A 14862-nucleotide genomic window follows, 5' to 3' on the forward strand; every position below is an offset into this window, starting at 1 on the left:
AAAAATTAAAAGCAAGCTCTTTAATGAGTTTAATAATGTTTGCGCTGATGATGGTATCTGTCAAACCGTGCACTTGCCATTTGATTTAATATGGGATTGTGCCATACAGTAACAAAGCAGCTGCCACTGTCTGTCTGACACGTGAATTAGTATTTAATATCTGTTCCCGCACAGGACTTACAAATGGTTCATATTTTTACCTTTATACTTCACATTTTCTGCAAATGTTCTATGGAAAGCAAGGTTGAGGTTTGCAATATAAACCAGTGACAGCTTATGTCTTGTAAGGTTTTGTACCAAGCAGGCCTTTTATATGAAAAATAAGCTTGTAAAAATAAAAGACATGAAGGAGCATAATTTGCCATACACATGCCTCATAAATGATGTTAGCAATATTAAAGGAGATGCAAAAATGAGCAGCAGTAAGAACACATAGGTATTTTTTCCTGGAAAAAGCACGACAGTATGAAATAAAGGATTTGTCAGCAGGACTGCTTGCATTTGCAACCTGAAGTGTTTTAACACAACACCTCTCTTAGGCGTGCTACATATATCAAATTTCACAGAAATATATTTTGGAAAAAAATATATTGTGCTGTGTTTTAAAGACCTTTGTCAACTTGCATATCCATCTTTTTTCTATAAGGCTAGATGACTAGGTATGCCTATCATGATTGTATGAGGAAAGGGTGAAAGAAAAACCAAACGTGACCTAAAGCAGCATTTATATGAACTAAAACGTCGTCTTTAAAGATCAACCTCTCAGTTGCTTTCTGTGATATTAGAAAATGCCACATTTATCACAGCGAAATTATAATGCTCCTGTTCCTTTAAGGAGATACAAACCTCCCCATTTTTATCCAGATGGCCAACGAGATACCAAACCTTAAATTCGCTATTGGCCCCACAAGCCTCTTATACTTCAGATACTGCAAATCAAATAGAGGCACTCTCCAGAATTACAGGAAGAAGCTACAGCTTCTTGGAAAGATGCTTTTTTTGATGTTGGAATCTTGCCAAAATTTGAAATGATGAAGTAAATTCTCAAGAAAATGGCTGCCATACAAGCCTCTCAAGCTGGAGCCTTTCCCCCGAAAATACATGGAAGGATGGATAATTTATTTTATCCATCTTTGGATGGATACAGTATTTTGGATGAAAAATATTTTATGTTCATAAAATACCACAATAGAGAGGAAAAATAATGTGAAGAACATGTCATATTTAAGGAATGAAATATACTTTGTTAATGTGCATTTATAACAAAATCCAGGTTTGTACCTCTCCTTCTCCTGACAGCACCACTCCTTCCTTCTGATACACTAAAGCTCAAGTACTGCTGGAATCAAATCATGTGTTTTATATGCTTTCTTCTGCCTTGAACTGGGATCTAAACCTCCATGGTATGTCTACACTGGAGTGAAGTCAAAGTCTACTGAGACTCTGAGCCTCCACCCTTGAACTAGACTTGGAGGTCTTTCAAGCCTACCTTAATTTACACCAGCAGAGTATGTTAGTATCTGGGTAATTTAACTGAACATTGCTAGTTTTACTGTGAGCATGCATACTAAATCACCACAGCGCCAACATCCTTCAGTGCTCATCCCGCAATTCTCAAAAAGGATGAGCAACTGGTAAAAACCACAGGATTTCTAGTTACATCTGCATACAAACCCCCTCTTCTCCCCTAAGACCATGAGCCCCTCCCTCAGACACAGGCAGACTGAATGCAAGATCACCAGGAGCACATTTGTAAGAACCCCAAATTTCACATGCAGGTAAGACAGATGCTTTGCTGCAGCTGACAATCACTGGGATTCACTACGCAAAATCCCCGTGGGTAGGTAGCAGATTCTGAGACTCCTCCTTCAGCTGCCCTTCAGAGCACTTGAGCTCACGTTGAGAGTGGGCTAACTGCGCTCTGGTGACAGACAGCAGGAGAACAATTTCCCCGTGTAGAACAACCTAAAGCCCAAATTCTATCTATAGTTTTACACGGCCACTTTACTCAGACTTGCCTTTTCAACTGTATGATACGTAACCTTTCTTCACTCTTTGAAGTGGGACCTAGTACAGAGAGGAAATGATAACAAAATAAAAACCAAGGGAGTGAGTTAGCAGCAGAGTACGGAATTGTAGCCAGTGCTGACTTCTTATGAATTGGGAAAAATGTGATCCCATCCTTCCCTGACTTCTTTGAAATACACCAGGATTGCTTCTGGATGATGCTTTGAATCAATCTCAAATCGAAGTTTTGGTCGATGATGGGGTTTCGTGTGTGTGTGCATATATGTAAGCCTACGCAGAAGAATATTAAGACAGGATAAGGAAATCGACTTTCTGTGCTGTCAAGTTTTTCCCGCAACTAATTTTAGAAAACCTAAAATACCTCTTCTTTTTCATACTTCTGTGTCAGTGCCACAGTAACAATGGACAAGGTACATAAGTGATACGAGACATGCAGCAAAAGCGATACAAGACATGCCTTTCTCTGGAAACTAACAGGAGGATTAATGTACTTCATACAATTTGTTTTAATTGAATCCATATGTCAGGTATTTAATGTCACCATAAACTTGCCTCTCATTTTATATTTCAATATTTTTTTGGAGGTAGAAAATACTTATTTGAGGCAATCTGCTATACCAGGTAGCATTTGCATGCTGTACCAAGGAGAAAAACTGTGCACTGAATGCCCACTATTTTTGTGATTATTTAACTGAAAAACCGTGTAGGTGTTTTTACATGGTGGGGGGTGGTACGTGGATTACATCAGCTTCTTTCTTAAAACTGTTCTCAAGATCATTAATGAAGATATTCCAATAACACGTCGGTACCTGGGAAACCTCATTAAACATCTAAGCCCGTGCATCATCATATAGCATTACCTTTGTGTATAGATGCAAAGGTGACTTGACAGACTACTGCAAACATTTTTTAGAAAGATCACTTTAAAAAAAATAGAAAAAATATCTGTTTAACCTAGAACAGGAAAAGCCTCTCTCCTGGTTGATAACTGAGGTAACAATCCCAAACAATTCAGTTAGCATCAGGCAGGGTTAGACGCTTTAAATATCCAATTACAGCAAAATTTACTAGCATTGAATACAGTTTTAACCAAAGTATTAAGCATATATACACTACCTGTTTGTAAATGTTTTAGGTTTTTTGTAAAACAAAACCAAAACCCAAACCATTGGTTTTACAGCAATAAATTCAGGAATTGGGTTTTTCGTTTTTTCTGGATGCAGTATACACTTCAAGTAAGATTGCAAGTCTTTTATGCCAACATTTCAGCTATAAAATTAGGACAGAGCAGATACATCTTTTTCTATAGAGCCTGTTCAACAGAGAAGTAAGGCCCTCCGTCGCATTGCTCTCCTTGTTTCTTCTATTCTCTACAAAACCCTGAAACAATTCTTGGTATATGAACAGCCATTTCTAAACTGTCTATATATTAGCTCACTTTGTGTTACAGATGGCATAAACCTCAATGCAGCTAAGAGTTAAGTCAAGAACAAGCTGCAGCTTTTCAGGCCATTACATTTTCTTCACTATCATCATCACTGTTCAAGTATGCCATTAGCACAAGGCCACTGCACGGCTCTTCCAAACAGAAATTGCTTTTCTCTTTCAGTAGTCTTCTTTGAAGCCTCACATCATATCAAGAGCACAAAACAGCTTTATGTAACCTCCTCCAAAAAGCAGTTCTGAACACGAGGGAAGGGAAAAAAGAATGGATGTAGGTTACAATAAGAATATTTCCATAAAACGCGGTCATATCTGACATCTGAGCTATTAAATTAAACCTGAAATCTATTTTGAGGCAGGAGATAGCAAAAGGCTCTGTCTCTTTTCAGCAATAACTTAGAAATCTTTTTCATCTTACAGAAGAACAATTCAAAGCACCTGCTTTAGGAAATTCAGACTATGGCTTATATCACAGGCATTGCAACCTCACAGTTGCCTTATGATTTAGTACAATGCTGTTCCTGGAATAAATGGAAAGCAGGTTAAAAGGATTTTTGTTATTTTCCAGAATCATATGCCCAAGTCATTACCCAAAAAATCCGAAGGCTCAGACAGTATCTCAAAACTACTTTCTTTTTTTCTGGCTCAAAAGTAAAACCTACACATTCATGGCACTTCCACTGCACACACACATCTTACAAAACACAGTTAATATCTGAGAAACATTACTGTCCTCAGGAAAAATAAGAAGAGTTGCTTGTGTTTTTCAGCAGTTCTGAAATTTCCCATTTCTAGACTCCAAAAAGCATCCAAATCTGGTCTACTTAAACATGCTAGCTTCCATGCCTTCTTTGTAAAACAAACCACTGCCTAATGCCAGTGGCTATGAAAGACAGCCAGCAACAAACACAGAAGATGGCAAAGTCTGGGAGGTGGGGAACTACTACAAAGGTATGAGCACAGACTACTGAAAGATGTAAATCTCACCTACCAGATATCTTTAATGCTGCAACTATGTTTTAGTCTTTCACTAGCTTCTTTTAAGAAACGACTTTCATGGCAACACTTTCAACTCTACAAGTGTCCAACATTTCAATTTACATGTCCTCTCATGTAATCACATCATACCACAAGGCAGACACATCTTCAAAAACAACGTTTTCAGGATCATATTAATAGACTAGTGTGATGATGCCTGCCGTTAGCCAACATCAGGCATTTTAGAGTTGCTTCTTTCAGCAGACATCAGAATTTCTTTTGTTCAATTTTGTTTATTTGTTTATTTGTTTATTTCTCCCCCTGAACGTGGGAGAAAAATGAAAGGAAGCAGCTCACTGGTAGGAAAACTGGTCCCAACAAAAGCACTTAACTTCCCTTCTCCCCCTGTTTCTGCTGTTTAACTAAGCAACCCGCACCGCGATGAAGACAGTTTTCACTGGTTCACAGTGCCACCACAGCATCTGCGGTCCCCAGAGGTCACCAGCTGCAGCACAAGGGCTGGAAGGAGTGCAGGACTTGACATGTTTCGTTACCAAAGCCAACTGACTGCAATCCCTCACCCCTTACCTGGGACTTTCCTCTTCCTTTTGGACATTTCATGTCTCACACAGGTGTCCATAACAATTTCCAATGCCACAGCCTTGGGCATTGCTATGATTAATATTTTGTGTTATTGTCAAGGAAAACCACTTAGACCATACAGATATGCCTCCATAGGCAGTGCCAAAAGAGATCCTGCAGGTTTGACAGTGGCTACTGTCTGCTTTTTTATGAAAACACAGTTTCACCCCCTCATTACTTACAGCCTCTGTCAACGTGTAGTCGTATCACTTTTCAATTTTTCTGACTTAACAAATGCCTCAAACTCTCCAGAGGAGCTACAGAACCCAGCAGAAGAAAGAGGTGCCCTACAAGCACAGTTTAAGGATGCTGACATTAGATTATTTATTTTCTGTTAAAAATTGGAGCAAGAGTCTGTGCACTACTGAAATAATTGGTTGAAAACAATTACGATGGTAAGTCTGTAAGTAACAGCAGCCATTAGCCCCTTAAATTTCAGGATAGCCATACACAACCTTGTTATTAATCTTCCTTGAGTCAGTTATGCACATGCCTACCTTTATCAAAGCCAATGGAATACAGGACATCACTCTCCTTGCCTCCCAAAATTGCTTACCAGACTAAGAGCTAGCCAGCCTGCCCACCCCCCCCCCAAAAAAAATCCCAAGAAAGCTTTTTGTCACTTAATTGTGTATCTTAATACAACGGACTATATAACTTGCCAATCACGCAGGCAGTGTCTATGGGGTTTTAGTATTTTGAGTGTTTTAACATTTCCAGAACACGTTAATAAAGAACTTTTTAGAGCATGAGGCTTAAAGATTTTACAATTATTTTAGTAGTATTGCATCAATTAGAGCACATTTTGAAATAGCAATTTATTTTTTTTAATTCTGAGCACTTTCAACTTGGAAAAAAAAATTCTCCCCCAAAACTCTTTTCAAATCACATGGATATCATTGACTTTATTTCTTCCTTGGCCGGACACAGTATACGCTAAAATAAATCACTAACACTGTAAGACATGACCTTATTTTTTCACAGATCGTGCCCTATTCTTGAGCAAGAGATTCAGGCTGCAAAAGGCCGAGGCGAATCCAGAGCAGAGTTTTAAGCACAGCTCTCGGAGGATTTGTCACTGGAACGGCAGGGCGCTGCCAGAGGCATGTACGGACATGCCCCGAGGCCCCTCTCTCTGGCTGTCCTCTCACAGAGGCAGAGCAGCAAAATGAATAGTAGTTCTGCTATACCGTGTTTACTGTATGTACAAACATTCTTTTGCAGAGCATAAATTGAGGATTACAGTTTTAAACAACTGCTCCAGGGCTAGACCGAACACTTAACTCATCTGACAAAAAGAAGAAAAAGAACTAGGGCTCCGTGCTGCTGAATTTGGACACTTTCTGCATATCGGATCCTGAAGCTCATTTTAAGCTTCTCAAACCTGTTGTTTTGACCAGGTAACCTGCCATCACAACTGCCTTAATAGCTTTCAACAAATTGGGTCACAAGTTTTAAAGGGCAAACGTCATTTGGGAGAAAGATATTAAGGGAGTTAAACATCCACTGCAGCCAGAATAAAATCCTCACTGTATGCAATGTGGAACCTCACAGTGTACACATAATAAAAGTTTCAGCAGAAATTACTTCTGTGCAAACATAATCTTTCATTAAATGAGCTAGTACAAAACCAGTCAGATTACAGCTAAGGGTAAAAAGAGCACTCCTCGAGTATCATCTTTTTAATTTTAAATCACTAAAACTGTTATTGGTACAGCTTTATGAGGATGCCATTTTAATCTTATTTTTCTAATGCTCCTAGAAAAAGATAAGCTATACGTATACCTGGAAGAGCTGCTCTATTGCTAACTAGAGAAAAATTACACAGCAGTCAGAACTTGACTCTCAAGAAAGCCAGACTATACATACTCCTACTCTACATAAACACAGGAAAAAGCAAGTATTTCAGAACAAGGAATGGCTTCATCTACAAATAGAGTGCTATGTATTTTTACACATGCTAACCGAAATAAGTTTAAACAAATGGCAATCAAACACCCACCTGGAACAGCTTTTCATACTCAAGATATATCTCAGCATTTCCTAAAAAATTATTTAGTTTTGGAAAGAATGAATTTTAGAAGATATTTATTTATTTTAACAACAAAAAAAAGACCTCTGAGAAAGTGAACTTTCTGTATATGTCTGACATCAAGAGTTCAATGTATTTGCCAGACATTCAAGACTGATGCTACAATGAGCTTCATCGGTGTTACGGCATCTGAAAGACCCACAGATTCTGTAGCAGGAGGCTCTGCGAGTAGTACGATGACACTAGGTGAAAGAGAGCAGGATCAAATCCCCCTAGATAGGCTAAGTATAGAACCAAAGGGTAATTATTGCCATTTGCTGTTGAATGATTTCATCTGAACAATGAGAAGGATAACGAGATGGTCAACTACACATATTTAGGCTTTAAAGAATACAGGAGCTTAACTACTTTTCCTCTGCTATCAGCAGAGGCAGAATATCTCCCACTTTTCCATCCCTTTTGCCTAGAAGAATTTAAAAGCTCTGCCCTCTCTGCTGCTCGATTAAGGCCACACTAGATACAAGATAAGACTCCACGCCTGGAATTGGAAGGAAAAGAAAATCCTTGCTTTCCTCCTCCATAAAAGACCTGGGAATGCAGAACGACAGACATTTAAAATGTCTTTCAGGATGCAGCAAATTGCACTAGATAGGCAAATTGAGGTAAAATTTCCAGCAATAGCTACTATTTCTAATAGCTATTGGTCTCCTGACTAAGCATAAATATTAGCAAGGTTAGTTCAGTTACTCCATCAAAACATCACTTTCTGGTTTAGTGAGTGAAGCACAGGCTTGGAAGAATGAATATTTTTTGATTCATTTTTATCTTCTCTATGTGATATCCCATCACAAAAGGATGAAGTACTATCAAATCTTGCTAGACAGTCCTGTTCCAGCCACTGTAGTTCACGAGCTTCCCTTCCACATCTGTTTTCACTACTACTACCACCTTTAAGGTTCTCTCTTTTCTATTTGAGAAAAGTTCTCAGAGAATAACCTTTTAATCAACCGACTAAGAATCCTGGAAGCCGGTAATTTAAGTCATTCATGTCATGATCCCACATTAGCAACACTTGCACAAAGCCATCATAAAATCTCCTTTTTATGCTTGCTGAAAATAATCTAGAAAATAGCAAACCACCCCCTCAAAAAACAACCCTTTTGCCACTTCAAGCAGACAAAACAGAACTAGAGTAAAACTAATATAAACTTCCACTTGAAATAACTATATTTTCAACCAATGTTGATTACTGTTAGATTTAATATAAAAATTAAAAGTCCTCCCCTGGACTGCAACGATTGGGAAATTGACAGCTGAGGTGGAAATTAAAAGCAGAGAGCAAGAAATCTGCAATGAATTTGTTGTAGCCACTACAAATAGGAAGTAGTTAGCAGAAGGAAAATCTTCACTGTCAAGTGGAAAATAAGGAAAGATCATCTTCTTAATAAACTTTCATTTGCCCTTTTTTCCCCCTTTTACTTTCAGATATAAATGCAGAACGTGCATGGAAGCAGCAAAAGAGTGGAACTTCAAAAATCACTCATCAAGTAACTGTGCTACTTTTAATAATTTATTAAAGGTCCTAAAACAAAGATCAAAAGGGAATATATCTAAGCATTTATATTCAATTCCACATCGCCTGATGACTAATTTGTAAAGAGTGCACAAGTCTTCACAACTGAAGCCAAAATCATTTGGGGACACTTTGATATAATGCCACAAAGGATATGAGCAGGAAGGCAGCAGGAGTTACAAATGGCTAAGTTCCATTAAAAGTGCTAATAAAAGAATAATGGAATTTCCTTGTACCATGAATAAATAGTGTTTGGCACAGGAGAATTTAGACACGGAGAGGAATATCAAAGTTTCTCGTTCATCAGTTGTTTCTCCTTATTAGATCTTAATTGACTTAATATTACATTTACCTTAACATGTTTCAACTCAAAAAAGCAATGATTCCTTTAAAAATCTTGTCACACTAATTTCCTTTATTCTTCACGTTTCTCAATTTTCACAGGCCCTTAGTATCTGCTTTACCAATCCATGTAAATAATGCAAGTCTATCTATAAAAAACAAACTTGGAACTGATGCATTTACCATGAAATGATATATAATTATTAAAATTATAGACTATACCTCCTGTTTGACAATGGTTTTTTAAACTGTAAATTTTCAAGTTGCTGGTAACTATGGAACTCTCATAGCAACAACCTACATGATAAATTTAATCCATTAATATTTACACAATGTATTTCTTTCTCATAGACATGTGTAGTTACACACGTACACGCATGAGTTCTTGCTTACAGATGGGTGCACATACATACACACTTCTGCCACCTTCTTCCCGCCCCTTCTTCCCCCAATACAAAACCTAGCTAATTTTTCCAACGTATAGCTATTTGGTACATGGCCAGGAAAAGAAGGGGTAGAGTTCAGAACTTTCCTTTGAAATGTCTAAACAAAAATTTTTTTCAAATCTTTCTTTTTTGAAATGGATGCTTGCAAAATCACACACACTTTGCAAACCTGAAGCAGCAAAGACAACGATCTCATACTGCTGACAAATTGTTAAAGGATTTAGTGCACTTGCTTAACATGCCCACAGATGCATCCAAGATAGGAGGAACTCCCCGAAAATATTTACAAACCTACTTAACTCTCCTTCAATCTGCTGCTTAATGCTCTCTTTTGCATAATGTCTACAAAAACCCCATGACAAATGGTTATAGCACAGAAACACTGTGATGTCTGTCTCCTGGTTCTCCAAAATCTTCTTGTAACAGCTTTAAATATTTATTTCACATTGCAATGTCTTTAGGGAAGTGATCTTCTTTTTTTACCCTATAATATAGGGGGGGTTTACCAGCATTCCCACACTTTACAAATAAGGATCAAGTTATAATGATGATGCGTGCTTCTTCTTCCTCCAGACAACCATCAGGCTTGTTAGCAAAGCAGCCTCTTCCAATGATGTTTCCAGAATCAATAGGTAATTCATTAGTATCATGTATCTCAGGGCCTAATTGACACAACAGGCTAAGCAACATACTCAAGGGTAACACAGCTTCTAAATACAGAGAAAAGAGGAGGGGAATCTGATACCACATATGGTCACTTTGCAGGATTTATTGTCAGTCTATAAATTATACTTCCATGAGGTTAATGTGAGTCATTGGTTTCACAAATCAGAAAACGCAGCTTTTCAAGCTCGGCTTGAAGAAACAAAGAAACATTTATATGATAGCATAATTTAAGTAACATGAATACCCTAGCGCTTTCAATTTAAGAAATTCCTCTCATTTTGCATTAAACATGAAATGTAGTTATCACGAATGTTTGGAATTATTCTTAACAACAAACATAGCTGGTATATTTTTTTCTTACCTTATGATCATATGGATTATATGAATGAAACAGCTGGGACAGATCCTTTGTTCTCTGCTTTTTCTGAAAAGTAATATTAATAAATAAACTGTATTAGAAAAGTTAAAGGAAAAAGAAAGAGACTACTGATTTAAAAAGCTGTATGCAGGTACAAACACATTCTCTCCCCACTTTGTTAATGGAACTGTAGGTATGAAGAGCAGTGTATGCAGATTAAGGATATTAAATATCACAGGAAATAATTAACATATATATTAATGTTAAGAACATATCCATAATAAATAATAAACACTAATCTACGGAACATCAGTGGAACATGTAAACAATTCAGATTTGTTTTAATTTCTGCACAATAAATCATAAATAATGTTTTAGAATACAGATAACAAAACTTGAAGATTAGCCTCCAATCTTGCAAAGACTTGTCTACTATTCTAGCATGTACATGCAGTCTTGCTTCACAGCAGATTAGGTTTAAAGGAAGTCAGTTTAGAGAAGAATCATTTATTATTTTTTCGATTTCTTTTGATGCTAATACTCTCATTGCCTTGATTGTGGAAAATTAATAGGCGGTATGCCATTTAATGCCAAGGCAAAGGGAAAAAACCTCCTTCTGTTAAGAGCAAAGTTCAAAGACAAAAACCTGCTTAATCCAGCTTCTACTGAAATCAATGAAAGAGCTTTCAGTGATTTCAGCAGACGTTAAACAGAATCTCTCAGCTGCATCCCATGGAGGAGGGGCAGGGAGAGGAGAAAAACCACTCTTCATCTTTAATGCAGGGATGAGTCACAAATAAGTTCAAAGTTTTATTATGTCAAAACTGACGTTGACTTATCTCATAGCTCGGGAAGGCAGAGTATTGCATGTTGGAAACTGTGTAAAGGGGAGAAAACTACAGGAACTCCTTGCTTGTAGTCTTGTACTCTTGTCTTATTTTAGCCACCATTTTTGTGAAAGTAGTTTTCCAACTGAACTGGTAGGATCATGTTTCCAGCATGCTGGGAACTAAATAGACAGCTGCATGACTGCAGTATTTATTTTAACTTCTGGAAACTATAGGACAATTTAGTAATTTTTGATTATGCAAAAGGAACTATGTATTTTCTTTCTTCACACAGTTTTTATTTTCAGTGAAATGTTCAGATCACAGAATCATAGGGGCTGGAAGGGACTGCTGGAGGTCAGCTAGTCCAACCCCCTGCCAGAGCAGGGTCACCTAGAGCAGGCTACACAGGAACGCGTCCAGGTGGGTTTTGAATGTCTCCAGAGACAGAGACTCCACCACCTCTCTGGGCAGCCTGTGCCAGTGCTCTGCCACTTAGTCTATAACTATAGTTATTTATGACAGCTAGATATTTCTGAGTCACTAAAGGTATCAGATTAATACTACTACTTCAGTGAGGTCACTGTTCCCTGTTCAAACAAGAACGGTAAATTTTGTTTTCAGTATGTGAGGGTTACTTCTGTTATAGAAAATTCTATTACCATAAGTAATACCGAACTGGATTTGTTTCTCTGAGTTTACTAAGGGGCTTTAAAACTAACAGAAGTGATGTTAAAAAAGACATTTCTGTTAGTATAGACTTCCTCAGCAATTGAACATGCCTTTGCCAAAGAAAAGATCTCCCTTAGTGAAGGAACCTTTGCCCTCTAACCCCAATTAATACCTCTTTTATTTCCAATGGGAAAAAACCCACTCAAATGAAAGCATCAGGGAGCACAACCCAAACTCCATCACCACCCTACAATGACTTCTTTCCTAGTACAGTTATACACAGTGAAAATGCTTAAAATACTATAAAAAGGATTTGGAGAAATGTGATAATAAAATGAAAACAGATATCAAATTGATTATATCAAAAGGCTGCTTAAAAAAATAATTTAACGTAGAATCATGCAAGATGTAGACAAAAGCATTTTAGTTTGGAATCTGGAGACCTCCACTAAACCTTGTACAAAAAACCACCCCACAAAATCCAGAAAAAGTCTATTTTTTCCTTTTTCTTACTGAAGACTATTTCTCTTGAATCCATTTTGATGGCACACAAAGTGCTTTTGAGTGGGGTTTTTTTGCAATAGCTTTAATAATACTCCCATCCTTCACCCTCAGACTAGCCAAAATGCTATTTACACACTCAGCTAGACAAGGTGAAGAATGAAGATGGTTTCCCTTGCACAACACCTTGAGATAGTTTTCCACTTTTTATTATAGGAAATTATGGTTTCTTTCCTACCTTTCCACAAAAGGTGTAAGTTTTGCTTTTTGTACAAAGCCAAAATGCTCCTGACTGGGGAAATTCTGAAAGTCCATGACAGATTGCCCCATATGCTTAGCTGATCTAAATCTAAACAGCATTTGACTACTTTGTAGGAACTCCGAATACACAGAAACAAAAATGTGTTATGCACAGAGTTAAGGTTGCTTAGTGATAATTTGTGTCTTTCTAAAACACTGAGTTCAGCTTAACTCGGATCTCTGAAAAACAGAAATATAAAACATTTCAAAACACAGAGGCTAAGGAATTCATGCTGCTGTAATGGTAACCTCTTCAACTCCTACAGCAGGCATTAGCCACGTGGTATTAACAGTAAGTTTTTACAGGAAGAAAAAGCACAGTTCCCAGCTCACCTGTAAGCAGTGTAAAGCACAGAGTAAAGCAGGCCTCTCCATGTCTAGACGCGACAGAGGAAAAGAAGGAGCCCAAAAGCTCCTTCTCCTTTACTGCCTCCAGTGGACTATTTCAGTCCCTAAACTGCCTATTGACGTGCATCTCCCCAGAACTTGTTGCTTTGATGCAGCTTCATACTCCTATTTCTCCTTGCTCAGCTTAGTCCAACATCCCTTTCAAGAACTCTCTTGACTAATATAAAAATATTTTTCTTCCCCCCTGTCTTTCTGCACTTTCCTTTTAGTGTTCTGATTCCCCATTCCTCCACTCTGTACCCATAATGCTGTCAAAATCACATGGTAAAAAGACACTCAAAACCGCCTTCTGAACTTAGGCAAATGTACTGTCATGTCGTACTGTTCCACATACAGCAGCAGTATTGCTTTCAAACATCCACGCAGATCTGCACAGGATGCATTTAAATTTATTATCTTTCTGAAAAAAATCAAGAGTCTTTCCAAAGTCACCATATAAATTAGCACAGGGTATTTCCAAAAATGCAAAAAACCTCTTAGGAATCTGATAGCAGCATCCGACTCGTAACTTATTTCCGTACTTCTCTCAGGCTTGCCATATATTGACACAGCCTCTGTTCAGTGACCACAGAACATTTCCTTAAACCAAGTTACTCTTGGCAGTGGGTTATTTGCAATACTCTTACTCAGTCTGGCTGTATATAATTTTGGTGCAAGAGCATTTGACACGCAACAAGCCAGAGAGACACTATTCCTCCCCAAACTTTTCCAGTATTGGTTTGCCAACGGGATGATCAGAGTCATGTGCCACTTCAGACAAATATATGACTAACAAGCCCAGTAAAGCCTCAGTCTGAGAACTGTGCATAATTTCCTACTTGTGCATCAAAGCAAGCAGTGGTGTACGAAGTGGGGATTTTTTGAAGCTCTAGTAGCAGGCCATCTGGGGAACTGCAGAGCAGTAATACAGAAGGAAGGGTTTTCCCCAGGTGAAGGGTGCTGCCTGAATCACTGCTGTGTACAACTGTTCATGTGGTAGAGTCTGTGGGAGCCCAGCAAGATCCTCCTAAATTTACAAGAAGCAAGACTGTGGTCCGAAGGTTCCCTAATAGATGTATGGATGTGCGTGTGTGTGTGTGCTTTACAGGGGCAGAGATTTTTGTTGGGTTACAAAATTCTGACAGCTCAATCATGCACTGATTTAAATTTTAAACCCACAGTCCTTAGTTTGTAGCACTTAAAAGAAACACTTTTAGGAAGATGAGATAGATAAAGAGATATATTCAGACACTACGCTGAAGCGGGCCATTAAAAATATATGCATATGACTGTGCAAACAATTTTTTGCTTTTCTGTTTCAATACATTTTAAAAATGCCACATCATACGGGAGAGACAATGGAGACACTTTTTATTTCTGTCTTCAGCTGGAAAAGTATGTGAAAGCCTAATGAAGAATGGATTAAAGTGATGCTGCAGGACTGAGTTAAATACTGTAAAATCATATATCTATGTACACATAAGTATGCCAGGATGGAAGGGTTTCCCTAAGTAAAGCAAAACTTCCGTGAGTTATTTCAAGCTCATTACTAAAATACACATAAGTAATTAAGTGCTTCTCAAAAGAGAAGTAGTGTTCAACAGGCACTTATAAGAATAAGAACCAGAAACCAACACCAACTAATGACACTTCTTATGACAACATAT

The 14862-nt window shown here is 37.9% G+C and overlaps 1 protein-coding gene across 4 annotated transcripts in view; it reads right to left on the minus strand.

Moving 5' to 3' along the window:
* The window catches only part of CDKAL1 (CDK5 regulatory subunit associated protein 1 like 1), a 427625-nt gene that overhangs the window by 84126 nt on the left and 328637 nt on the right, over nucleotides 1-14862 (minus strand). For all 4 annotated transcript variants that reach the window (XM_063325809.1, XM_063325812.1, XM_063325811.1 and 1 more), the window contains one exon: nucleotides 10512-10574. In XM_063325809.1, the coding sequence (XP_063181879.1) occupies nucleotides 10512-10574 (63 nt within the window). The remainder of the gene's footprint in view (nucleotides 1-10511; nucleotides 10575-14862) is intronic.

The sequence above is a fragment of the Chroicocephalus ridibundus genome, chromosome 2 (assembly GCF_963924245.1).
Source record: "Chroicocephalus ridibundus chromosome 2, bChrRid1.1, whole genome shotgun sequence".
Lineage (NCBI taxonomy): Eukaryota > Metazoa > Chordata > Aves > Charadriiformes > Laridae > Chroicocephalus > Chroicocephalus ridibundus.